Source organism: Diadema setosum, chromosome 4, assembly GCF_964275005.1.
Source record: "Diadema setosum chromosome 4, eeDiaSeto1, whole genome shotgun sequence".
Lineage (NCBI taxonomy): Eukaryota > Metazoa > Echinodermata > Echinoidea > Diadematoida > Diadematidae > Diadema > Diadema setosum.
The window spans coordinates 43,583,694-43,610,949 of NC_092688.1; the positions used below are offsets into that span (position 1 = coordinate 43,583,694).

At 37.1% G+C, this 27,256-nt stretch overlaps 1 protein-coding gene and 1 long non-coding RNA gene across 2 annotated transcripts; one reads left to right on the plus strand and one right to left on the minus strand.

The window, feature by feature from the left end:
* Positions 1–8,320: 8,320 nt before the first annotated feature.
* On the minus strand, positions 8,321–12,173 carry LOC140227310 (uncharacterized). Its single transcript, XM_072307729.1, is given in 10 exon segments — positions 8,321–8,698; positions 9,024–9,216; positions 9,406–9,555; positions 9,705–10,034; positions 10,162–10,184; positions 10,187–10,357; positions 10,692–10,768; positions 10,992–11,228; positions 11,375–11,584; positions 11,809–12,173. Coding segments are annotated over 10 exon segments (2,040 nt in total). The 3' UTR covers positions 8,321–8,414.
* A 2,283-nt stretch (positions 12,174–14,456) lies between these two features.
* LOC140227311 (uncharacterized) lies at positions 14,457–24,080 on the plus strand. Its single transcript, XR_011901039.1, has 5 exons — positions 14,457–14,563; positions 17,580–17,764; positions 18,469–18,581; positions 19,758–19,885; positions 20,677–24,080. It is a non-coding gene; the product is annotated as an uncharacterized lncRNA (long non-coding RNA).
* The last annotated feature ends 3,176 nt before the right edge of the window (positions 24,081–27,256 follow it).

A 27,256-nucleotide genomic window follows, 5' to 3' on the forward strand; every position in this document is an offset into this window, starting at 1 on the left:
AGAATGATGAATTTTGAGTTGTTTGTTGAAGCTCAAATGTGGTTGAAAAGACCTTTTGGTGGAGAAAAGAATATGATCTGGAAAAGGGATTTTCAATATTTGTTTTTAGGTTAGTTGGTGGTACTGATTTTAATTTTTCAGTGTAATTTTGACACAAATAAACTTTTATATTTGAAAGTTTCGAAATTTTATAAAGAGATTTTACAAGCGTGGCAAGATTTCGGAAGTTTGAGAAATTTAGAAGAGGGGCATTTGAATCAGATAGTATTTAGATTTTTTTTTCTTTTTTGAGATGTTTTATACGGACAGACCGGACTCTCAATAAATATTGATGGGTTAAATCGTCTGTTGGTCGTAGATTATATGATGTAGAATACCAGAATTGGAATGAAGAGAATCATAGAAATCGGCTCTACCTGCACCATTCATCAAATATTTAAGGAGGATATGTGTTTGAGGATTAGGCCCTACTTGATTAAGCTGGATTATGTTGATCGGTTAACTTTATGCAGATTCAGATTTAAAAGTTATAGTTATCCTAAAACGGAGGGTCGCTGTCTCCCTAGTCTAGTGCTGCTGGACCCTTTTTATCGATTTTTTTTTTCGCATTAAACCGAGTAAACCGATTAAACCGAGTGATGGCGCGATCCCAAAGGGTCAAAATTTCACCTTTTTTTGTTGATAATTCTTCATTCAAATTTGGTTCAATTTCATATCACAGAAACAGAAACGTTCACAGAAACAAAAGCAAACCATTATACAAAGAGAAACCACATTATACTCAAACATTGTACAAAATAACGTCAATGTTACAATGTATATAAAGGACAAAATGCAGTAACACCAACATTATGCAAACTAATGTCAAACTTAGATTGCAACTCTTTTAACCAAGGAAACGAAATCCGCTTTATGTTTTTTTTTTGTTTTGTTTTGTTGTTTTTAACACATATACTTGCAAAAAGCCCGCAAAACGGAAACATGGAGATAATTTGTTCAAAAACATAAACGGGGCATATTTCATTGCTTCTCGAAAGAGAAAAAAAAGAAAACGAGGCCATTTGCGAGAAAACACACACACACACATGCACACACACATGCACACACACACACACACACACACACACACATACACCCACATAACGCCAACCTGCACCCCTACCCCACCTACCCGATGCCTTGAGCCCTCAGGTTTCAGGTTTTATTCACACTTGAATAACTCTGCCGTGTAAATTGCCATTTTATTTCTCATACAATAAAATACATATGTACATCCTAATCATAATGTGGAAATGATGTGGAAATGGTAGAAGCAATATTCAATCTAATTCAATTCATTTTATTTTCATACTTCTCATTTACAAACATTACAACAGAAATAATAATACAAGTTCTTTTACCTTGTAAATAATGTGCAGAAAACAAACAATGCACATGGTGATAAGACAACAATTGTAATGATAACTGGTAAAAATCGAAATAGAGAGGAGAAAAAAAAAAACCCCGACAACGACGCTTGAACAATTTGACAATAACTCGCAGACACGGCAAAATCAAGACAGAAAAAGAAAATCACATATCATCCTCGTTTTATTATATTCCCACTTTAACAAATATTTCTCTTATCTCTTAACACTATACATCATTTCATTCAAAATGTGACATCATAAGAAAGCCTGATTAATTTTCTTTATTAAACAACGTCAACTCACTTGTTTACATTATTGCATTCTGCATTCTCTGAATGCACAGTATGACTGAGTATAATTATGAGGAGGGTCAAATGTGCAATAATGAAGTAAATGTGAGATGTTGCAAAATAGAGCAAATGTGTTATGTCAAACAGTATAATTCCCATTTGCTCTGTCGTTTCAGGGAAGGAATGTGCTTGAAAAGAATGCATTGTGAGATTATACGTTCCAGGCTTCATCCATGAATTAAAAACGGCAGTAGTATCTGCAGATTAAAATCAAACATAAAGGTTGACCTAACAGTCATCTAATGTTTAGGAAATGGGAGTTTTTGAAAGTGCTCTCATTTCAGCATTGCTTATTCCAATGGCCTTTTTTCATCATAACTGTACATCATCAATAGCAGAATTGTTGCAACTTTTCACTTTTGATCTGTCCACATATTCAACTGTTTTGCACATTCCAAGCACACCCAATCATAGCGAGTGAGGTGTCATTTTAAAAATAAGTAATCAGGCTTTTAATGTCATATTAATGAAGATAATGTGGGTATAAGAGAAATATGACATATGAAAGTTTAATTGCAGAACTTATTTTGAAGAGTTTATTACACATTCCATGTCTATCCAGCACACTACCTTTCCCACCCACCTTGACTTAAAAACTTACCTTTATTGTATATATTGACTTTAAAAAATATATAAATAATACACGATAATTTCGATCTTCTATGATGTATAATATAATTCATCCTTGCCCAGAAATTTACCATACGTTTCCCAATTTTGTAAGATAAGCTAAATCTTCTGAGTCCTTCGTAAGCCATGCATGTCCCAACAAATATTCAAGAATTTCTTGTAAGAGTCATCATTGCCAATGAGGAAATTACTGATTTTACCACAATTATCAACTCATTTAATGATTATTTTACAGATATTGGTCCTAGTCTAGCATCTTACATAAATTCATGTAATACGCGTTTTACTGATTATTTACCCAGTCCTTGTGAAAGTTCGTTATTTTTACCAATGATCACGAAATAATCAATGTTGTTCAAAATCTGAAAACAACTAAATCGAGTGGGCATGATGGTCTTAGTGTTCATTTATTGAAACAAATATTTTCTAACATTGCAAACCCCCTAACTCATGTGTTTATTATGTCTCTTTCAACAGGCATTTTCCCGAACTCTTTCAAACTTGCAAAAGTTATTCCTATTTATAAGAAAAAAGATGATTTTAAATTACTGAGTAATATAGGCCAATATTATTATCATCAAATATATCTAAAGTTCTTTAAAAATTGTGTATAAAAGGCTAAATCGGTTTTTATAAACCAATACTTTATTAATACCCAATCAATTTTGATTTAGAAGTGGACATTCAACTGATTATGCAGTCACTTACATGTATGATAAAATGATTGAAGCTTTTATTGATAACAGGAGAATGTTATAGGTATACTCTCTAAAAAATTAATATGAAAATATTCACTCTTAAAGAAGTGAATACAAAAAAGAGTGAATTTAGAGTGAAATCGGAGTGAATTTTGAGTGAAAATGTTCATTTTCACTCGGTTTAGAGTGACCTCAGGGATCACTCCAAAATCTTGGAGTGATTCTTGAGGTCACTCCAAAATGAGTGAAAATGAACATTTTCAGGCAAATTTCACTCCAATTTCACTCTAAATTCACTCTTTTTTTTGTATTCACTCCTTTAAGAGTGAATATCTTCACTCGATTTTTTAGAGAGTACATGGATTTGACACCATTCGACACCATCGACCAATATTGATTCATAAACTTAGTACGTATACATGGAGTACGAGGTCAGGCTCTGCTCTGGTTTATAAATTATTTGCAAAACCGTCAACAGTGTATTTATATGTTAGTTTTCAGTCTTATGAATCACAGAAACTCGATATTAAATGTAGGGTACCTCAAGGCTCTACTCTAGGGCCTCTGTTGTTTAGTATTTACATAAATGATATAATAAACTCCATCTTTGAATTCTATACTTTTTGCTGATGATACATCCATTATTACATCAGATCATGATATAGAGACCCTTATTAATCGTTTGAATAGTGAATTATTCAATGCATTGTATTGGTTTAAATCAAATAAGTTATCTTTGAACGTTAACAAGACAAATTTTGTTCATTTTAGAAACTTGGCCCTACTCACCATGATTTTAATGTCCGAATATATCAATTGATGGGTTTTCTCTATGTTAGAAGCAGGCTATTAGATTCGTAGGCATTACAATCGATTCTCACTTGACATGGAACGATTATATCCTGCCTACAGAGGACCCTAACAAGGAATATTGGTGTTTACTCTGGAAGTTGAAAGATCTTTTATTGGAATGATCCCTGATTATCTTATATAATTCTTTAATTTTGCCTCACATATTGTATTCAAATATTGTATGGGAACATTGTATAGCATTACTAAACTGAATCCATTATATTTACTCCAAAAGCGTGTCATTCCCATCATTACTAATTCTATACATATTTATTTCATACAGATCTTTTAATCATTTCATCGTTTGAATACTTTGAAGCTTCATGACATGCACACTTTACAAACAGGTATATTCATGTACAACATTAGTATACGTAACAAATCAACTTCCCTTTATATTTCATAATTCACTTAAATTTGAATATACACACATATCCAACTCTCCGTTCGACAGACTTTCACCTTGTGAACCCCAAAACTGTTTTTAGCTCAGAAATTAATTAGATATTACGGTCCCGATGTCTGGAACAACCTATACCTGTACTTCGCTCTTTTTCCTTTAAGACTCATCTAAAAAAAGTATCTGTTATCGAAATATGTTTCCAGTTAGTTGTCTGTGATCGATGTATCTACTTTTTTCTCAAATCACAGTCAGCCCTGACCCATACAAAATGTTCTTCATTTTTTTTTTTCCATTCCCTCCCGTTCTTTTCTTTGATAATGACTTTACAGGGGCATTTATTTGTATATTGTGTACCTTTTAGTAAAGCGCATATTCCGTACCCCCAAAATATGCACACTATATATAGCATTAATTCTCTCTTGCAACTCACTGTAACCTGCATGCACACACGACGCTGTGTCACTCGCACACGCGTATTTGTCTAATACACCAGTAGTCAATGGTGCTGAGTGCTTTAGCGCCAAGCCACTGATTTTCTTTTTCCGTTGTTCTTTTTTTTTTCTCTTTCTTTAGCAAAATGTGTTTCGTGTATTAAGATTAAGAGTTTTATGAGTACATTTATAATTGGTGTTGTATTATATTCGTATTACATATATAGATAGGGCCTCGATCATCCACGTCAAGCTCTGTTTATGATGACGGTCGCGGTCCCCTGTATTGATTTCTCCTTTGTTCATGAATACAATATGCTTAAATATGTTATTCTTAATCTGATTAATATGTCATTACAGACTGATGTTGCCATGAAATTGACATTTCTTGTATTGATTTGTATGATAAACTTTCCTTTTTTGCATACTCTGTATCACTTTGTTTTCATTTAATTTGTTATTGCATTTGGAGAAAGAAAATGCAGAAATAAACCAAACCAACCAAAAGTAAACAATTCTATGCAAATTACATTTTCGTAGCCCCGCACCACTCCTCCCAGCCGTACGTAGGGCATACAGTACGGGACCACAAGGATCTCAAACAGCTATCATTCAAGTGGTAAAGACAATATAATAGGCTACAATCTTTGCTCTTCAAATCAAACTTAGCTCTGCGGGCTTGATTAATTTGCTTTTTCATAGCTCAGACCCCAACGTAAAAGCAATCAGGCACCTTCCAAAACAGTTATCACCAAACAAAAACATTAAAGGCACCTTTGAGCCCGTAACAGTCAGTGACCAGAACTTCTCAGCCCATCAAATCCACGGATTTTGCAGAAATTGTCAGAGAGTGACAATTTGTCAGCGCTGACTAAATTGATGAAACACCCCAACCGAGTTTTCCAACAGATTGTAGAATACGGGGGTGGTATTCTGAGGTCGTAATTAAGTCTGTAATTAACTTCGTGATTAAGTCGTGAAGTTAATAGGCCCTTAATCATGGGCAAAATCGGTATTCTGAGGACGTAATTAAGGTATGATTAAGTCCCCTGTAATTATCTTAGGTCCCTCTCATCTAATTGTTATTCCATCCAATCAGACGCGTTGTTAGAAGCCAAAATGATGATTATACGCGCAAATATGCCCTCAATGCGCGCTCCTGCACGCCCCCTGTAATTACAACCAAAGACGCTTAACTAATAAGACACGAAAGTGCGCGCTAATCCTTTACAAAACAAATGGACAGCGCGCGGTCTTCAAGCGTATACGCATATCACCTGAGACGCGCTGCCTTGACGCTTGATAAACAACAGCAGCGGCTTCAGGGACAGCGCGTCTCAGGTGATGTGTGTCTTTGCCTGAGACGCGCTGTCTTTGAAGATGTTGTTGTTGTTTATCAAGCGTTTTGATTGTGAGATCATGTTGTTGCCAAGTTTTTACCTCCACGAAATAATCCTTATTACTCTAAAATCTCGTTCTTCAAAATAATCCCCTTAATCGAAAAAAAGCTACGACTATAATTTTTAAATCTTTTTAAGATAATAAAGATACCACTACCTTTGGAAAAGAATGATGTTCCTAGGTGTACTGAGTTTGTACTTAGCTCTCTTTTGTATCGTCATGTAGGGTAGCCATTTTGTGTCCATTGTTATCGCGCGCCTTCGTATCTAATATTATCTCTACTACTATCTTTGATTACAACCCAAGAGCTCCGTGCGCACACTCCGGTATTTGATTACAACCCCTCACCTACGCACGCGAAGATCTCAACCTCTTTGCACACATAAAATGACAAAATTCCTCGAAGATCGGCTATGTTTTCTTTCTCTGAATTCTACGGATACCATGAAAACAAGATTCAACCGCTCCTCGGTTACCGAAGACGGCAAGCATCGTTGTGGTAGAGAAAACACGATGTAATGCGTGGTATCGGAGTAGTTAATGACACTCTTTGGTATCATTAAGTTTTCCATTAACTTTCATACTTAATTACACCTTCAGAATACCAATTCGTAATTAACTCTGTGATTAAGTCCTCTCAGAGGTGCACGCGCATTGATACGCGCAAACGCGTAGGTCCTTCCCGCCAAAACGCTTGTTGCTATGGTACACTGTAGTTAATATATCCCCTACTTAATCATGCTCTCAGAATACCAATTCGGTAATTAAGAGCTAATCAGACACTTAATTAGCTCTCAGAATACTGACCTCCGTACTCAGTCGCCACGTCTGCACTCAAGCATTGCCGCGCCGCCGCGCCTGGCGACACTCACGCCAGTAATCGCTCGCATTTCAGCATTCGCATGGGTCGTTTGACATCGCATTTAAATCCATGATTTTAGATATGATGCCTCAAACCGATTTTGCTCAAATTTCGTGAGTAACTAGGAAACTTGTGAAGCTTTATGGACATAATCAAGCGAATTGCCGCAGTCCTTTCATTTTCGCGTTGCATTGCAAAACAGCGTGGAGACTCCTTATAAGGGGTGCCCCGGGGGTTACTTATAAGGGGGACGGGTTTACTTATAAGGGGGACGGGGTTACTTATAAGGGGGACGGGTTACTTATAAGGAGGGGCCCCCCTTGTGAGTGGGTTTCCCGAACTGATATAGTCTAGTGCCAGCTCAGAGAGAGAGTAAAAAAAAATGAAATAAAAATAAATAAATGCTATACTATTTATAGCTAAATTGAGCTAGTCATGTCATGTGGGGTACACTTAGAATAAGAACAAATATCCTGAGCTGAAGCAAAATTTTCCTTGCTGTCACAAAGGAAATTATTGAATAGATCTAAGTTTTATATGAACACAAAGATGCACCGGTATCTAAAGCACAGTACCAGTAGTATAGTACTGGTACCAGTAGTCGCTGTGTGCTTCGCACAGCGTCTCGTCGGGCTACAGTAGAAACAAACATCCATTTCATAATTTCATGATAACACGTATACACGTACCCGAGGTAATGGCATTAAATTTTACATCAACACAGCAAGGTTTAGAGACTGAAGCAAGTCGCATTAGTACCAGTGCTGATTTGTGCTATTCAACCTTCAAAATGTCCATGCTAATTGCTGTCATAAGAAATATGAGCTGCAGATTGCAGATGCAAGGCTCGGTTGACAAGAATATACGGTACCGGTATGTAAGAGCTTGTACTGGTACATGATACAACTATGTTGTCATCTGCAATGTCACTGCTCTGTATGGAATTGTGAACACAAAACGAGAGCTGCAAGATTCGATTAGCGAGAGCTCTAGTTACGAGTTCTGTGAATGACAGAGGATGTCAAGCATGAATAGAGATATCAAATTAATCTACTACATTTATTTTAAGGCACATCATCGATAAGAGCTTTTTCAGTGCAGGGCATGATACATTGCATTTGGGAAAGATTGGAATGCACTAACTTCTCTTGAAGCAGTCATGACCAAAAAAAAGATGAAAAAAAAAAGAATTATCATTCATCACCTTGCTCTTGACTTAAAGCCTATCAGCACATCAAGATAATGAAGAGTGTTACACACTCCCTATTGTTAGCTTATGCATTAAAAAAAAATCCAGATTGAGATATAAAAACATTCTAAGATGTACACGTATAGATAAGCGTATGAGATGATTGGACATTGGATGTGAGCATTAAACCTAATTATTCTTTGCATAGGCCACAGGATTGCATGCCAGCCACTGCCCCTTGACGCTCCTGAGCAAGATGTCGAGGTCGTTGGAGAAGCCGCGGAGGTCACGCTCGATGTTGTTGAGCTGTGCATGGACACTCTCTCCGCCCTGCTCCCCCATCATCCCAGGAGATGCCCCCCATTTGCGCAGCCAGGAGACAACATGGTCCTCAAGTAAGTGGAGCTTTGGTGGTATGGATTCGTTTGGGAAGTTGGCCCGGAAGAAGGCAGTATATGCTTGGATGTCATTCTCTGTTAGAATAAAAAAAAAAAAAAATGGGGAAAAAAATTAACAGTTATTAGACATTTGAATACAGAAAGGGCAGTACAAATGTGTATATTAAAGACCAACCAATATCTCAATATTCTATTATCAAGATTCATTGTGTTGATAGCATATTTTACTTTTGTACACTGCATACACTTGGTCACAACACCAGTATTTGATTTTTGATGATTTGTTTAATTTACATGGCAGGTCTGATCTGATTTCATTTGTGTGTTTGTTGTTTTTTTTTTTGTATTGTTTTTTTTTGTTTTGTTTTTTGTTGCATTTTTACAAATGAAAATTTGATACCTAGTTCATCTATTTCCTCTTGGTTCAGGAAACTGCTTGTGTTCATTCTGGTGTGGCAGCGGCTGTAGAGATGGAGAAGAGTTTCATACCCCTTGGCTACTCTTTCTGCTTCGCCTAACACCTCTGTAGCTCCTGGACATACTCGTGCTGTCGTTTCAACGATTTTCTGGGTCAGTTTTTTGACGTTGCTGGGCTGGAAGATATAAGAAAGGCTTTATCCTTTAACCACAGTACAACATCAACTTTTAGACATAATGAATATATATTGTGTAACTTGCTGTGTCAGTTGGTTGAATGTTAGCTTCATTTATCAAAAAATAGAATGATATTTCTTCCAGATTTTTCAGATAGACGGGCTAACTTGTTTTAAATATGTTCATACCTGAAGGCATTTGTGTGCATGGTTTCCAACGAACATTCTTCCATAATACGCCTGCCGGTGAATCGTCATTCCATGAAGTGCTTCGTCAAGGCTGGCAGTAATTTCTCCTGACCCACTTTTTTCTTTTGGCAGCTTCATCAAGTCGTCATTCTGTAACACAAAATAATTTTCATAATTAATCATAAAAGAAAGATATTAGGCGATGGTTCAATTGAAGGACAGTTCATTTATACTTTTTTTCAATATGCATAAAACAATTTTGTGTGTACATGTGTGTGACATTAATTTATTTTGCTTACCGCCTTCTTTATCTGTGTATCCTTTTCTCGAACAGCTTCTTGCAGAAGTGCTACCGGCTGGCTGGTTGTCTCCTCGGGATAAAGCAGAAGGAAGCATGCCAGCTGCTCTGCTAGGTCAGTTCTCTCTGCCTCCATCTCCTTAAGAACTCTCAGCATCTTCTCTCTCTGCACAAGAGCTGCCATACTCTTTGAGAGCTGCTGTTCAGTTGGTTGTTCTCTCCTGGCAAGGTGACTTGCAGCTACCCTGTCCAATGCTTCACATGACTTTTCCAAACTCTGAAAGTGTTTCAGGAACAGTCCCAGCGTAATGTGCAAGCCAGGGGGGCAAACCTTTTGAAGCAAAATATAGAAGTGCATTTTGTTAGAAATTGTGAATGATAATTCAGGCATGTAGGGCAACAGATATGAATACAAGTTTCTTCAGGGTTTTTTTTCATTTGTTTGAGTGATATAATACCTGGTCTATTGGGATGTTTAGAATGGGGGCCTGATGACATTCATGTAGTCCTTTGCCTTGGCCTGTCGTGTTTCTTCAAACTTCTTGAGTTGTTCATGGAGGTTGGGGAGAGATCGCAATGGACTTGGTCCTCTCTGTGCCAGTGGGGTGGCCATTTCCCTCTTTGATATCTCGCAGTAGAGGCAAGGATGGCGTCCTGTATGCCAAGTAATATTTATAAAGTAGATTGCATAAATAATCACTACTTTTCAAAGTCTTTGCATTTGGTTAAGGATTTCATTTTAGAATTATTAGCTTCCTCTTGGTGTCAAACATTAAAAAATCCACTGAGTTGTTTCACATTGACATGTTTATTTTAATCAGGGCATTGATATATTAGTAACTTGCATTTAAATCTATTAAGTGACATTAAGGTTATCAGCATTTTTTGTTTTTATTGGTCTATGTTTATACATTATTATCATTATCATTATCATTTTTGCCACATTTTACTCTTTAGCATGAATTAAAGGGTAGCTTTGATAACATACCATTTGGCCCAGTGAGTCCATACATCCGTGTTAAGTACTCATAATCCCCGAAATGGAATATCCGGATTGGTCTGCCTCTGAGTGGAAGATAAATTGGCAATAAACATAGAATTGAAGAAGTAATTTTAACAATATTTATTTTGCAATTGTACTGGCTATTGTTTTCCAACACACACAATGTTTCCCACAATGTTTCCACTTGCAATGACAAAGTGTTCTTTTTTTTTTTTTTTTTTACAGCTTCAGTGAGTATTCTTCATGCTGATCTAGTGAGGGACATGGTGCTTAGCCTGCCCATACCTCCAAGTCTTGGCAGCCAGTTTGTCCACTTCGATGGAGAACTTCTGGAGGACGAGACTGAGGTTGTACGTATTGTCTGTTGCTTTGAATATTGCAACAACAATTGTATTTCTTAGGCTGTTAGGCCGGCTCACATTACCGATTTGCATCATCAGTTTGAAGGTCGAGCCTCCCTTGTCTCCTCCCAACTTAAGCCACACTTCCCCTGATGTCTTTTCAAATGTCAGGAGGTTTTGTCTGGAGGGGTAGAAAAAATATATATATACATGGATGTATAATACTTTATATTCAAACACTTTCCACATATAGTTTTTGCATAATATGCACTTGTTTTATCGTTGGATACTTTTTAGAGATATGAAATGAAAATAAAATGAGCCAACCTTTCGTACTCATCCAGCTGCTGGAATGCTTTAAGCTCCAGATGTTTGACTGCAACCATTGGAGTCTTCTTGATGACAATCTCTTTAGTGTCTTCATCTGTGAACTGAAGTGGCATCCACTCTGCTGACAGATTGTTGCCCACTATTTGTGTTTCAATTGCTCGAACATTTTTTTCGGCCTGAGTGTGGACTTTTCTCTCTTTCAGCCACCTGATAAGTGAAACAGAGTAAAGCTAATATCACTTCTTGCGGTCATAATGCTGGGTAATTACTGAATGAAACAAAAACTAATCTAAGATTTGATTACCTTGGGCCATATTAAGTAAATTTAATTAAGCCTAGCATGTACCTATGTGTGCATGTAAGAGCTTAAAGCTGTAGCATTTTCATACTGGATTTATGGATTTTCAAGATACCTGTAATTGTTTTCTTACTTCTTCAATGTTCTTGTCTTTTTCCAACTTAGGCCCAGCATGCACCTGACTTCAACGAGATCCCCGTCCGGGATTCTGATGGTGGCCGGAAGCAGGTCGTCCAGTTTGCCCTGATGATGAGCTGTGGCAATCTCATGCTTTAGCTGACTCGCCGAGTTACTGGCAGAGATGGTCTCTCTCAATTGTGATATTGTGCTGCTCCTATTTCTCAAACTTGCCTTGCAGCAGCGTTCACTGGCAATCCGTGGACTGGGGATTACTTTGGCCACCAAAGGCTTTATGAGAAAGGACATTTTTAACATTGATTTTAGATTTATCTGTACTGTGCCAAAATTATCAATGCAATTATAGATTGTTGGGATCATGCTTAAAAGGTAGTGAAGGTTTCTTAAGTCTAGAAATCTCATATTGGAAATTGGCCTACAGTGCACTTCCATTATATCAAATGCGTTTATCATGAAAATCTGCTTGCAATGAAGTAAGAATTTAGGCCTCAACAATATTCTCTCTCTGTGTTTTTATTGTTTATTTGTTCAGTTATAATAAAATTTTGATATGTAATAAAAGAAAACCGCCGGTCACGAGGACTTGAATGGGAGTGCACTATTCCTATCTCTTTCTTGTTTTTGTTTTTATCTCAGGCTATCATACTAAATATTGCAAAGAAGATTTTGTTTGTTTTAACAAGCTACCCTTATAGCTACTGTAGTCATAATTTATTGATTTATTTTATACATACAGTAGAGCCAAAATAGGAAAATATATTCAAGTACAGAATGAAACTAATGCTAGTGTTATAGTGGAACCTAATGATGGAAGTACCAGGCAGCATTGTAAAGAAAAGTTATAGAAAAACATATGTATTTTTATCCACCTGCATACTTGCTGCAGTTATTTTGAATTATGTACATACAGTAGAGCCAAGATAAGAAAATATATTCAGGTACAGAATGAAACAAATGCTAGTGTTACAGTGGAACCTAAATGATGAAAGTACCAGGCAGCAATGTAAAGAAGAGTTATAGAAAGATACATGAATTTTTATCCACCTGCATACTTGCTGCAGTTATTTTGAAATATTTAGGCATACATATTTCCAATATTTATTAGAGTTACAGTGCAATAAAAACTTATCCATATCTATCTATACGAGTGCCCTAGTTTGTGTTTTACCTGTCCACCTGTCCTGAACGTTGCTGTTGCACCGTCTCGAGAGCATTGTAGTTTTTCTCGCAGGAGAGCAGTGCCAATTTTTTCTTTTTGTTGTGGGGTGAGCTGGTGCAGTGTGTGTAGTTGTGTGTGTGCATATGTGTGGTCGTGTGCAACTGGTTCTGGGTCTTGATGTTGGTGATTGTGTGCATCGTGATATGTGATGGGTCTTTTGCATGTAATGCATGTTGACGATGTTGCATTCAGAGTGTCCTGGAAGTATTGAGGCGCTGCCTTAAGTTGTTTGTAGTGAATTTCCCTAGAACAGACTGGACAGGTGATGTGAACTTTGGTGTCACAGGTATACAAACGACGAACACAAGACAAACAAAACACATGTTCGCATGGCGTACAAACAGGAAACACAAGAACAGAACTGCACACACGACAAGACAGATTAACCAGTCCGTCACCCAACATGAAAGTTTGCTTTATTTTGTCTTCATTGACTTCAGTCACACCACTAAAGCTTATTGCAATTGCATTCAGCGTTGCTTCAAGAGAGTGGTCAACAGGGGGACGTCCTGGATGGTATTTCTTTGATGGTCTCCCTCCTTTCGACAGTTTGTGGGCCTCACAACAGATTTCGCAGCTTTTGTTTCTTTTGTGGGGTTCCCACTGTGCAGGTGGTTCCCAGTGCACATCTTTGCCCTTTTTCTTGTGAATTTGAGCATAACATCCCAAGCAAAATTGTGTTGGATGAACTCCATCTATGTCATCTACAACAGAGATACCGGTGACAACCTTGATTAGGTCTCCATACTTGATCACACTGAAAGATTTCTTATATTTTGATACTCTTCCCCCAAAAAATCTACAAAGTATTTTCAAGTTTGCCATGTGCTCATCCAACCCCACTCCCACCCCGGCAACGCCCCCCTGTTTACTGCCCCCGGATGATTGGTGCATCACGTACGTATTGTAATGTATACAACACGCGTAACTCGGTGGTGTACGCGGTAGGCGTGTTTTTATGTGTGATGAATGACAGGTAGAATCAAGGGAAAATGACACCGGGGGGAAAAAAGTTTACTGAATAGAAATGGTTGCTGAAGATTTGTTTACAGTTGAACTTTCAAAAAATATACTACAATAAGCTTTAAAAACTTTGACGTAGTGACAATTGTCAGAAAATCTCACAAATATTGTATTTTAAAAACTCAAAAACGCTCACCCCACCGTACTGGGGTCCGTTTCATGAAGCTATCACATAAAAGCTATCACATAAATCTTAAAATGGCCAAGCCGCTCTTAAGCTAGGAGAGACTTTCACAGAGAAGTAAAAACCATTTCACGAAGTCTCTCCTAAGCTATGAGAGACTTTAATTCTTTCAATCGTCATGTTCGAGGGTAATACTAATTAACATATCATTAGCATATCATTAACGTATTCTCCCTATTGTGTTACATGCGGTGAGCACTCGCTACCTAGACATAGCACGTATACACACAGTGTATACAGCGCAGAGGTAACAGATCTACGACGGAGGCAAGATCCTGAAGGCTAAGTTGCATTCTACACCGCTACCAGTACATATTTCTATTAGTGAGTATATTTAAAGCTGTCTGCAATTAAAAAGTAATGCATGTGGATTCATAATGTGATATTATTTGGATATATTTTTGTTCGAATCTTCTACAATTCTCCAAGGGCTAGCTAGATGTAGATCTAATCTTAACGGTAGTAGCGTTATCACAATAGTCCCACGTAGCCACATCGCCGTTTGTTTGAATGACCAAATGGCCAGCTGAGTTAGGTAGTTTGTTAATGTTAGCATGGTAGGGTCTAGGGCTACTACAACTTCTACAAGTAATAGTGAAATGTTTGTGGGTTGATTTTTAGCGTGCAGATATTTCATGAGAGCAATTGCCCGATTTGTTCATGTATGGGTGAATTGCAGGTAACTTAAGGCGTGAATAGTGAAGGGATCGAAGAAGAAACCGGAAATTTCATAAGTAAAGAATTGGTCTGCATTTTATTATTAATATTATATTTTTGAAGACGTGTCTAACATTGAATAATTACACTGTCACTAGCTGTGTGGATAGTATTCAGAAGTGATACAAATTTTCTGTTTTGTGTCAAATCGACAGGAAAGATCTGGGGTTTTTTTTTTCAGTCTAGAAAATCTCAGGTTATTTTGTCCAACAGAATTATGGGCCTAGCCTAAGCCTAATGTTTTTTAGTTTAGGCCCTAACGTGAACTTATAGCATTAGCATTTACACTACAGAGAACCAGCTGTACGTTACCTGTGTCATTGTTACGTTTACAAGTCCTAATGTTACTATCTAACGTTACTAATATAGGTCTACAACAAAAACTTGTAAAATACTAGGGGTTAGGGGTTATAACTGCGACCAGCCCGAACGCGAAGCACTGTGTACTGGTACAACTAACAGGGAGTGCCCTGGGGTTAGGGCCGGTAGTACTATCTGGAGAGTCCGACAGTGGTTAGACTAACTAGATCAAGTACGGTAGTAATAGTAGGGCCTAGTACAGCTTGTAGTAGTACGTAGATCCAGGTCTACACAGAATATGAATTGGAAACCATGGTTCAGATCTTGGTTCAGACTTGAAAGCTATCTTCAACAATTCTAAGTGCATACAGCACTGTAATCGCAATGCATGTGTCACAATAAGATAGAGAATGATGTTTACCTAAATTCATAGGCATGGAACCTCTAGAATTCTACTGCTATACTACCAGATGTCTATAGATCTAGAATCCAGTGGTATAGTGATCCTGAGTAGCACCTACTGACCTAGATACTACTTAACCAGTGTATACCAAAAGTATAACCAGACTAGACCCTTTGCCTTGATATTCTTAAACATATCATCATTAACATAAGTAGGCCTATCACTCATCAGTAAGGAAGTTAATAGGTCTTCTTAATAGTGCTATCTATCTAGGCAGTTAGTAGATTCTATAGGTCCATACTCCGATGCTAATACCGCTTACACAACTTCTTTTAGCAATTTAACTGATGATGATGACATGACAACAGTTGATGATCAGAGTCAGACTGTGGCTGCATCTCAGGCTGTAACTGTGATCAACCCGAATGTGAAGCCACAGTACAGCTGGTCCTACCAGATCTTAAGCCCCCGTCACACTACAGCGTATAAATCAGCGAATGCCTAGCGGATGGGCAAAATTTGGCAAAGTCCAGATACGCTCGAATCCGCTCGAATCCGCAAGCAAAACGTCGTTTTCGAACGTTCGCCTAACGAATGATGAGCATATGCTAACCGTGTTACGAGCGGATTTAGTAGCGAATGAAAGCGAATGCGTACAGTCCGTCCAGCGGATGCTGAGCGGACAAAGCGAATGAGGAGCGAATGCCCAACATATGCAGAGCGATACTGCGGCAGTCACGTGACGGATCTCGACTGACGCACATTTTCCCAAATCATTTTGAGTAGTGACAGTGTCGAGTAACGTTGTGATTGTGAGAATGGCCCCCAAAAGAAGGAAGGAGAAGTCACCACCAAGTGCTGCTGATGTCATTACCCTCGACAGTCCTCAAGATTCCTGTGTTCCTTCTGATGATCACGTTGACGATGATGTGGGGAGTCCAACATCCTCCATTACGTCTGGTGCCTCCAACTGTTCCTATCCTGGACCTTCAGCGAAAAAAAAAAAAAGCCAGAGGCAAACGCCGGGACTTTAATATCCCGGAAGTTCGATGAGAAGCTGATTATACAACCCGAACTGCCCTCGTCTTCGGATCCAGGCCCTGGTCCACATCGTTCTTCGATGTTTTCCTCTCATCCGTTTTCTCTTGTCTTGGATGTATTTGGCGATTGCCAGCTGGTTTAGGTCATACTCATGTTGATGAACAGCTAGAAGATATTGCATCTGAAATCTCTGAGCGTCCTCCATTTCTGATGACCAACTGATAAATGCTACCTGTGCTGTCCAGATTTGCTGTGCGAATTTGGACGAACGGCGAACGAATGAGAAGCGAACGCAGAGCGACCACAACTTTCGATCAGCGGGCGCTAAGCGACCACAAAGCGTATTGTCATTCCGTTCGTCATCCGCTCAAGATTTTGGACATGTCCAAAATCAAAATTTGTCTCCGGCGGATCTCTGCGAATCTCTGCGAACAGCTAGCGGATACAGCGAACGCCAAGCGGGTCACGAACGATGAGCAACGGATGTGAGCGTATCTCCAAATTTTCGGATCCGCTGGGCATTCGTTGGCTAGATACGCTCTAGTGTGACGGGGGCTTTAGGTAGATGTAGACCTTGCAACATGGATGCCTAGCGACAAGATCTAGAACCTCAAGAAGTCATAATACCCTAAACTATAGGCTTACACATGTTGAATTGAGACAACTCAAATACTAGTATTATGTCTTTTAATCATCCCCCCCAAAAAAAAAAAAAAATAATAATATAAGATCCTTTATATATTTAAACTGCAAAAACATGTGAACTGATTTCAAATTTCATGCAGATTCTAGATATTGTGTGTAAAATCTTGTATAATCAAACAACAGTTTGAAAACACATTTTCTATTTTGTATTCACATTTTTAATTATAATGTTAGATATGGAACATCAGTCAGACTGCTACAATCAGACTTCTTCATCTAATAAAGCCCAGAGTCAGTTGCTGAACTTCACTGAACACAGAACCAAACTGCTGAACTTCCATCTTCTCCACAGCTAGACTGCTACTGAACTTCGTCGAGACTTACGATGTATCTACCAGCATGGTCACCTTCAACAGAATGCAAGTATTTTAGCTTATAATACTATTTTAGCAGACATCATATCTGTATATTTTCAAATACTACAATTGCAACATTATTTACATTTGGACATCAAATTGTCTCTGGATTTTTAGTTGAATAGTGTTAGACAGGAAATATTGAAAACAATGTTTGCTGTAATGTCCATCTTGGTAATTGAAAACAAACATTGTTATCCAGTGAATAGTGACCCTTCTAGAAACAACTGTTTTTTGCATTTTTTATGTCACTATCTGTAGAATATTACATACTGATCCAATTGAAAAGAGATAATTCATGGAAGGGGGGGGGTACCTGCATGTCTACATGTATCAAGCTCCTGAAACAAACTTTAGCAGTCACGTTATCTTAATAATGTAGGCCCTACTATGATTGTTTATTTACCCTCTCCCTTTTCTAGTATCAAAACCACCTTATGCTCTTACAATGTTTGAAACAAGAATATTCGACATAGCTAATCATTTTAAACTGTGAAAAGTCCTATTTATAGCTTATGGATCAGTAGATACTAGTGAATTCATTCTTTCAAAATCAATGGTAGGGCTTTTCAATTTGATTGCTATAGCTTGTTATAGCAAAGGCAAAGCAACCATCTCTAACATACTTTCTAATGTCCCATGTCCTGCACTATTGTTTTGTTTGTAAGATATTAACTGTTCTTGTATATTGAATAAACTCCAAACAGCCAAGGACCAGACAACATGTGAACTTCATCCACTTCAGAGTTAAGGACTGGGGGCAAGATGCAAATGGAAAAGTCAAGTGACAGTGTCATGGATATTCCACCATCTTCATTTGGTGTGTTAAATGATTATTTTTAGCTATTGAAGCAAGTTGAGAAATCATGTTATCTTGATCATCTACAGTTGGCAGCAAAATTATTCAGCCCCTCTCTTGCATGTTGGACACTCTGGCATAATGAATTACATTATAACTGAGATCATTTCTAAATCATACAAGTGGTGATCAGATAGTTTGCTACAAGTAAATAACAGATCAGTAGCCTTTGATTTGCATATAGTTACAAACTTTGATCATTCATGTATATATAAAGAGATATGGTGCAATGAGCACATTTATGGTCATTTTCAGTCCTTTCAGTGATCACTGAAATGCTTCGTTGAATATGGTTTGTTCACTCAATGTTTTGATAGGTGACACAATATGATGGAATTTGATGTAGGATTCTTAATATTTCAATTGGCATTTTTCGTTGTACAAAAATATCTAAATGAACTCATTTCTAGTGAAAGTTGCCACCATAGAGTTTGTACAGAGGTTTAGCCGTGATATTAATAATTCAAAGTTTAAGTCATGTCAAAATGAATATAACCCAATGAAATGCTAAGAGTTGTGCATAGAATGGCAAGATACTATTTTAAAATTCCATAAAAACAAAAGAAATTAATCGTTATCATCAGACCATAACACGTCATGCTTCAGTGATCACAGAAAGGTCTGAAATGACCATAATGTGCTCACTGGACCTTATCTCTTCATGTATGAATGATCAAAGTTTCTAACTATATGCAAATCAAAGACTATTGATCAGGTAGGCATTTGTCATAAACTATCTGTTCACCACTTGTATATGATTTAGTAATTGTAATGTTATTTATTTTGCTATAGTGTCCATAATGCAAGGGGGGTGAATAATTCTGCTGCCAACTGAATAAAGTGAATGCTTGTTATTAATTTACCCTCTCATTCATTACTAAAATTACCTCATACTCTTACAATTTGCTAACAGGGGCTCATTACATAGTGATTCAAACTTTGAAAACTGGCAATTACAACTTGTTGTTCACATAATATATCTTACAAAATTGATAATCATTAATGAACATTTTGTTATTATTGCTTGCTTTAATAAAGATGTACGCTCATCTCAAATATTTTCCAACTATCCCATTTGTGCATCCGATGTTTCTGTTTGTATGGTATTTAACTGTTCTTAAATTTGCACACCCAAAGGCCTGAAGAGAGCTGAACCTCACCAAGCCTTGGGACAGACAACTGCAGCTGAACTTCACCCAGGTCAGAGTCAGACTACAATTGGACTACAAACTGTATAGCAGCATCTTATCTACGACAGAACACAGGTATGCTTTTCTCAAATTAAACTTGAAAGTATAAAGATTTTACAAAATAAACAACTTGAATAACAGTTGAAAAAGGGCAACCTCTGTTGATGACATATCAGTTACAGGTAATTCGGTCTTTCTTATTTTAGCAATTATTGTAGACTTGGTGGACAAACAATGTCACCTCTATATGTGAACTGTTCCATACGAGAAATGAAGAAATTAGTGCATTTATACACCCCAGTTGGGAGTTGATTTAATGTTTATGTCTATATCAGCCACAATTGGGAATTCAGTACGGCTTACATTAGTTGATTAACGCACTGACATAGCAATGCAGCTGATTTATTGCATAACCCATTGAATCATCTTTCTGTTTATTTTGGAACCCCCAGCTTGCCTGACATAAGTTACAATCCTTTTTAAAAAGTCATGAATGTATAACGTTCTGTCAGACGAGTGTTTAAAGTCACAATCACATTCTCATTTTGAGTCTGTGTCACACCTTTTTTGTTATCAGGAAGAATCTGCTACACTAATTCTTGTGTATGACATCCCAGACGATTTTCTTAGTTTTTTTTCGTAGATGCTGTTAAACTGTTTCTAATATACTGTATAAGAAATTGCTGAAAAGTAGTTCTGTGTAATGATATGTGTGCCAGTCGTGTGTGTATTCATTCAACTGTAAGCCCACATATTTAACACTCTGTATAATGTCAGGCAGAGGGGATGAATGGCGTGTCATAAAATTTCAGTATGTAACCAATATTTGTTTTTCCATATTTGTATTTCTTTTTTCTTTCATATAGATTCTCAAGGCATGGAGCTTGCCGAGGGTGATGCAGACATGTTGAATGCAACATATGATAGTTTTTACGGCTGTAAATATATATATATATATATATATATGAATGTAATCTTTCAAAATCAATGTATATACAGTGAAACCCCGTTATAACGAGGTCCGTGGGACCGCCAATATTGCCTCGTTATAACCGGTTCCTCGTTATAACCGTACGCACTAAAAACAAAGAAAACATAAGCATGGAGTCACATATACCAAGCAATCAAACTTATGAGCAGTCTTTGTGTTGTTATTACACAAGTAAATGGATCATTATTATTGAGAAAGGATAAAAAGGAATCATTTGTGAGTTGATACCAAAAGAATAAAAAAAAAAAGAAGGGGTTGAAAACGCGTTCTTTGTTTTTCTTCTGAAAAATCTCTTCGCGTGTGTTGTGCATGCCTTCTCGAAAAGTGCACGGCAGGGTTGAATTCGTAATCCTTTCTACACGTATCTCTTCCTCGTGTATTGAACCATTCTGAAAGAATGAAAATATCATTTGTGAAACACAGTATAAAATTTTAATAAACAAAATCACATTGTATTAAAAACATGTGTTACTTTTTTTCTGAACATGGGTGCAAGCAGAGTAACATGCATTATTAAACTTATTTTACGCTGTGTGCGCCCAACGGGATCGCGATGATTACATTATTAACTATTTAGGCTGTATTCCATGATGTTTGCACCAGCAGGGGTTGAAAATGCATTTTGTATTTTTCTCCCCAAAATCTCTTCGCATTTTGTACATGTGTCCTTGAAAGGTACACGACATGGTTGAATTCGTGATCCTTTTTACGACTATCTCTTCCTCATTATAACGGACCATTCTGAAAGAATGAAATTATTCATTTGTAAAATACAGTGTGAAATAATATGAACATCACGATGATTTCATTAATTATTTCGGCTGTAATCTTTTACGTAGTATACACATCAATGTTTCACAACCAGCAAAACAACTGGAAGTCGGAACTAACATGGAAAGGATTATGATTTTGCAGAGGTTGTGCTTTTCTAATATACAAATAGGTTAGGAGAGTCCATCTGAATTGAGTTGTACATCATTTTAAATCTTAGAGTCTGCTCTTTCAGAAAGAGGATTGAGCTTTTAACTTTTTGGAAGATACTAAGAAACCACTAATGAAGTGCTACAGAGCATACCATTCTCAGAGGAATTCAAAGTTCATTTGATGAAAATCGATTTTTAAATGGCTGAGACATCCGAAAACAAAGTAAAACAAAGTAAAAGCATGCAAAAAAGTCGGTGAAAAGCAAACGGGTGAATCGAAGCACACTAAAAAAAATAAATAAATAAATAAAAAAAAGATTAAAAAAAAAACCAAAAAGAAGATTTATAGTAAAGTGGAAGAAACCATTTTAGAATGGACAAATGCAAATCTCTGTCAGCACATAACAGTCTGATTTCTGATTGCTTTGATGAATAAAAGCTATTGTGCAGCAGATTATTAGTACTATTATCATAATTAGTATTCTGATGTAGGGAACCTCAGAGTGCAAAAACAGTGGATTGCAACACATATCATTGTATGCTTACCAAATATTTGCAATGATAGAATTGCTTGAAGTTCAGCTGCTTTCACAATTTGATTAATAAACCATGAAAATATTTCAAATGATTATGAAAGATGTGTTGAGGTATAAGTGATCCAAACATAAATACATCAGTGAACGTTGCAGTGCATTATTTTTGTTATTGTTTCCAGGCGTGTGACGGCAAACTTTATGTAACCAAGTTAGAAAATTATATCTATGCGGGCAATTATAATTTGATCAGAAAGATATAATTAAGAATAACTTATTATGTAGAAATGAAGTAGAGTGTAATACCAGAAAATACTGTGAGTGATAATAATTTCACAAAGACTCTTACCAGTATCATCATTGTGGTTATGATAATTGTGCTGTGATTATGACGATATTGAATAATGAAATACATGTTTTCAAGATCAGATTTTCCAATGAATCAGGCAACCAGAATATGAAAATTTGACAGCAACAACTGTTTCAATAGTTTCTGCAGTTACATAATCTGTCACATGACATGTAGTTAAATTGTGTAGAACTAATATTAACCCTATAAAGCCCAAGGGGGGGGGCACATTGTGCCCCCCCCCTACCAGATTTTCATTCGCCACTCCTTCGCCCTTTATCCAATTTTAACCAAATTTGGTGACTTTTCCTTAAATCTTATTCCGAACGTTTTGATATATAATTTAGCTATATTTGATATTGCTGGTTGCCATGGCAACCATAAACTGACAACCATCTCAGTCAGATTTTTGCGTATTTTTCTATTCCAATTCAAATTTACAATATTATAATGTATGAAATGGGCGTTTCTTGGCTGAAATTTGCTGAAGAAGCAGAATGTGAAGTAATTATGGCCTTGAAATGTTTTTCCTATTATTTCTTTTGTTTTTCTGTGCCAACAGCATAAAACAATAGATATAATAGAGATGCTTGAAAATAACAGTATTTTCCAAAGATTGACGTTCTATTTTGTGTCATTTTGATTCCTTCACCCAAGTTATACCTCTAATATCATTTGTTTATCACATTATCAATCTGCAAACTTAAAATTCCAATATTATGGGAATATGAAATATGATTACTATGCATGTACCTATCCCAAACAATACATCATAGGTCTCATAATGTATTTCTTTATTTTGTTATGAATAGCGCCCCCATGTGGTGACCTTGAGAAATTTCAACCATAACAAATAATCAGCTTTGACTTGCACATCATTTGTGGCAAATATGAAAAATATTGGTCTATGATAAGACATATATACTGGGGATAAAGAAATTATACAAAAAAAAATCATGTTTTTAGCATATTTCCTATGTATTTCTTTATATTTTGATAAATAGCGCCCTCTATGGGTGACCTTGAAACAACTCAAGTATGCGGTCATGTAGAGTATGAGTTGCTCTACCCATGTGCTAGATATGACGATGAGACATCAAACAATAACAAAGTTATATAGGGGGGCACAATGTGCCCCCCCCCCCTTGGGCCTGGGAAGGGTCAAAATAGCTTGGGCTTAATAGGGTTAATGAGTATGAAATTGATAGTGGTGAATGAATTAAATAATTGAATCATTATCGGCGCTTATCATTATGCATCTTTAAATGAAATGTGTTTCAATTGTGGCAATTGATGAGTAAAATCAAATCCAAGTATGAAACCATGAATACGTGCAGAAACTTGAACTATCACTCATTGTGATTTTTACCCCCACCTCCAACTGAGGGAGTTCGTTCAGCCAGCACTAACTTTATACGGTTTTATTTTTTATAAAAAGTTGTTACCATGGGAACGCATTGTTCAACATAGAATAAAGTCATGTTTTGTTTATTAAAAAAATCTGTTCGTCATTAAATTATGTGTCATAATTACGTATCGCAAATCAAGTGCTCAAAAACTGAGGGAGTTGGATGAATAAGCTGGTAAGTCCTATGATTTTCATTAAAAAATGATGTTACCATGGCAACACACTGTCCAATATTAATGGAAGAAAATTTGAAAGAAAGGTTTGCACAAATACATATTATGACTGTCACATGTGTCAAATATCAAGTCAAATGCTCAAAAGCTGAGGAAGTTAGCTGAATCCACAGTATTTTTATATGATTTTCATTCAAAATACGCTGTTACCATGGCAACACATTGACAACGATCAAAGAAGAAATTCGCACATCAGTCAATGTACTTTAGCAGTCTCATGTGCCAAATTTCAAGTAAAATGCTCAAATACTGAAGGAGTAAACTGAATCCACAAATTTTTTGTATTATATTCATTGAAAATGTTGTTACCATGGCAACACAATGTTCCATATCTATATATGAAAGATTGAAGTTTGCACAACTGCATAGCATAGTGGTCACATGTGCCAAATTTCAAGCCAAATGCTCAAAAGCTAAGGGAGATGGCTGAATCCACAATAGTTTTGTATGCTTTTTATTCAAAGTCTGTTGTTACCATGGCAACGCATTGTTCAACAATGACGAAAAATGAAGTTTGCACATCTACGTACTATACCGGTCACATGTGCCAAATTTCAAGCCATTGCTCAAAGACTGACAAATTTATCTGAATTCACAATATTTTAGATGCTTTTAAGTGAAAAAAATGCTGTTACCATGGCAACGCATTGTTCAACATCAACAAAAGATTAGTTTTGCACATCTACATACTGTAGCGGTCACATGTGCCAAAATTTAGGTCAAATGCTAAAAAACTATACGAAGTTAGATCAATCCACATATTTCTTTGTATGATTGGTATAGAAAAAACTGTTGTTGCCATGGCAACAGATTTCTTCACATCCACACAGGGAAAAAAGCGTCTTGCACAACTACACATTACATTGATCTGATTCTATGCTGAATTTCAACTGCATTGCTTTAAAACTGAGTGTAGTAGTGTAATCCACAATAATTTGTATGATTTTTATGAAAATATGTCGTTGCCATGGCAAAGCATTACGCGATATTAACGAAAAAGATGTCTTGCACATCTACCTTTGACAGTGGTCACACATGCCAAATTTGGGGTCAATTACTCCAAAAATGAGAAAAAAGTTTGATACAATGACTCTCAAAAAGCTATCACATAAACTTAGGAGTGCTCCTGACCACTCCTAGATTTATGTGATAGCTTTGCCAAGTTAGGAGAGACTTTATGTGCTAGCTTCGTTCATGAAATGGTTTGTAGAAAAAGTCTCTCCTAAGTCTGAGTTTATGTGATAGCTTTATGCGATAGCTTTTTCATGAAACGGTTTTAGCAAAGTCTCTCCTAAGTGTGACTTAGGAGAGAGAAAGTCTCTCTTAAGACTTTCATGAAACGGACCCCAGGACGTGTCGTCCACGTACGATCGGGTTTTGTATCAAATAACCAGGAGTCTGGGGGGTACTGAGTGTATTACGTGAATGAGAAGGGTTCAAGTGAGCATGGGTATGTTTCTGAAATTTCATTGGTCTGTGAATTTTTTTTTATAGGGCTGAAGACCCACCCCTTTCTCCAGATTTTTTTTTTCATTCCCGCGCGAGACGAAAGTGTATAGCGCCACCTCTCGACCAGTCACTGCAGTATGGCGCAGAGCCGTGCGCAGAGCGCTAAGTTTCCACAGAGCCAGTAATAGTGGCGAGCGCAAAGATCGTTCGCGAATGAATATCGTACACGGCAAAGTGTACATATTCAGCTCCTCAGTGACAAAAAGTTCACTGTTTCCCCCTAAATTACCAAAATACTGCAGGAGGGTTTGTGTCGAACTTTTTCCTGTAGCCTTTTTGGTTATTTGTTTACACGTAGCTGTGGAGAAATTTTAGTGCCGCAGTTGTCGGAACGAAACAAGCGAAAAAACCAGCTCACACCCCATGGCCTATGCCCATATCATATCCCCATCATAAATACTAGTACAGTCAATAATCAACTTGCTTGGTTTCTATACGTCGTCGCAACGGTGGGGACTACTAGCTATGTGTACTAGATCTATATAACTAAGTAAATTAATTTCTATGCGAGTCTAAAGACTATCAACAGGGAAAATCTGTTGTCAATTGTCTGGATGTGACAAAATCTGCACGATTTGTTTGGCATAAGTTTGCAGCCTGCAGGTCAAAAACATGCACGTATCAGTACTAAAACGTCTAGTACTAGTAGTAGTAGCGCTACTACTACAAGTGTTCCTACATGTATTACTATTGGCTGCACTTCTTGCTGTTTGCGTCTCTCTTCCTCTTGGACATGTTGGAGGTAAGTATTGACTATCGGTAAATTAATGCTTGTGAAACACGGCCCCATCTAACACAATCTAATTTAAAGGGTGTGTACAGTTCTGGTCGAGGTGAGGATTTAGCTTTGAACGTTTTGCGAGATATTCAGAAACCACTCTATGAGATGTTTGATGCAGTTCTAAGGCCAAGGGGTAGGCCTATCAAAAGTTTATTTGATGAGAATCGGTTTTGAAATGGCCGAGATATCCAAAAACAAGGTGAAACTAAAAGATCCTAATAAAGTTGTGGCATGTCGCCTTTTATTATTAGCACTTTTTTGGATATCTCAGCCATTTGAAACCAATTTTCACCAAATAAACGTTGAATCCTTCTTAAAATTACATGCTCTTTCATATTTCATAAGAGGCTATTCATTATCTCACTTAGGAATGTTCAAAACATGAATCCCCACCTCAACCAGTACTGTACAGTCCCTTTAATCTAATCTAAGCAGATTGAATCCTTTGAATGGCCCTCTATTGTACAACGTTACTACAAGTTTTCAACTTAGGCACCTAGGCCTACCTTCTTCTTCCAGTCTGGTACAGTCCGCCTCTGTCTACAGGGTGTTTCACAAAGCCGTTCTTAAGTTAAGAAGGACTTAGTCTTAAGACCGACTGGTGATCAGTTCTTGTGCTGAATTACTGCGATTCTGATAAGTATAGCACACAATAACTGATCACCAGTCGCATTAAATCCTTAACTTTAAGAATGGCTTTGTGAAACACCCCCCAGGCT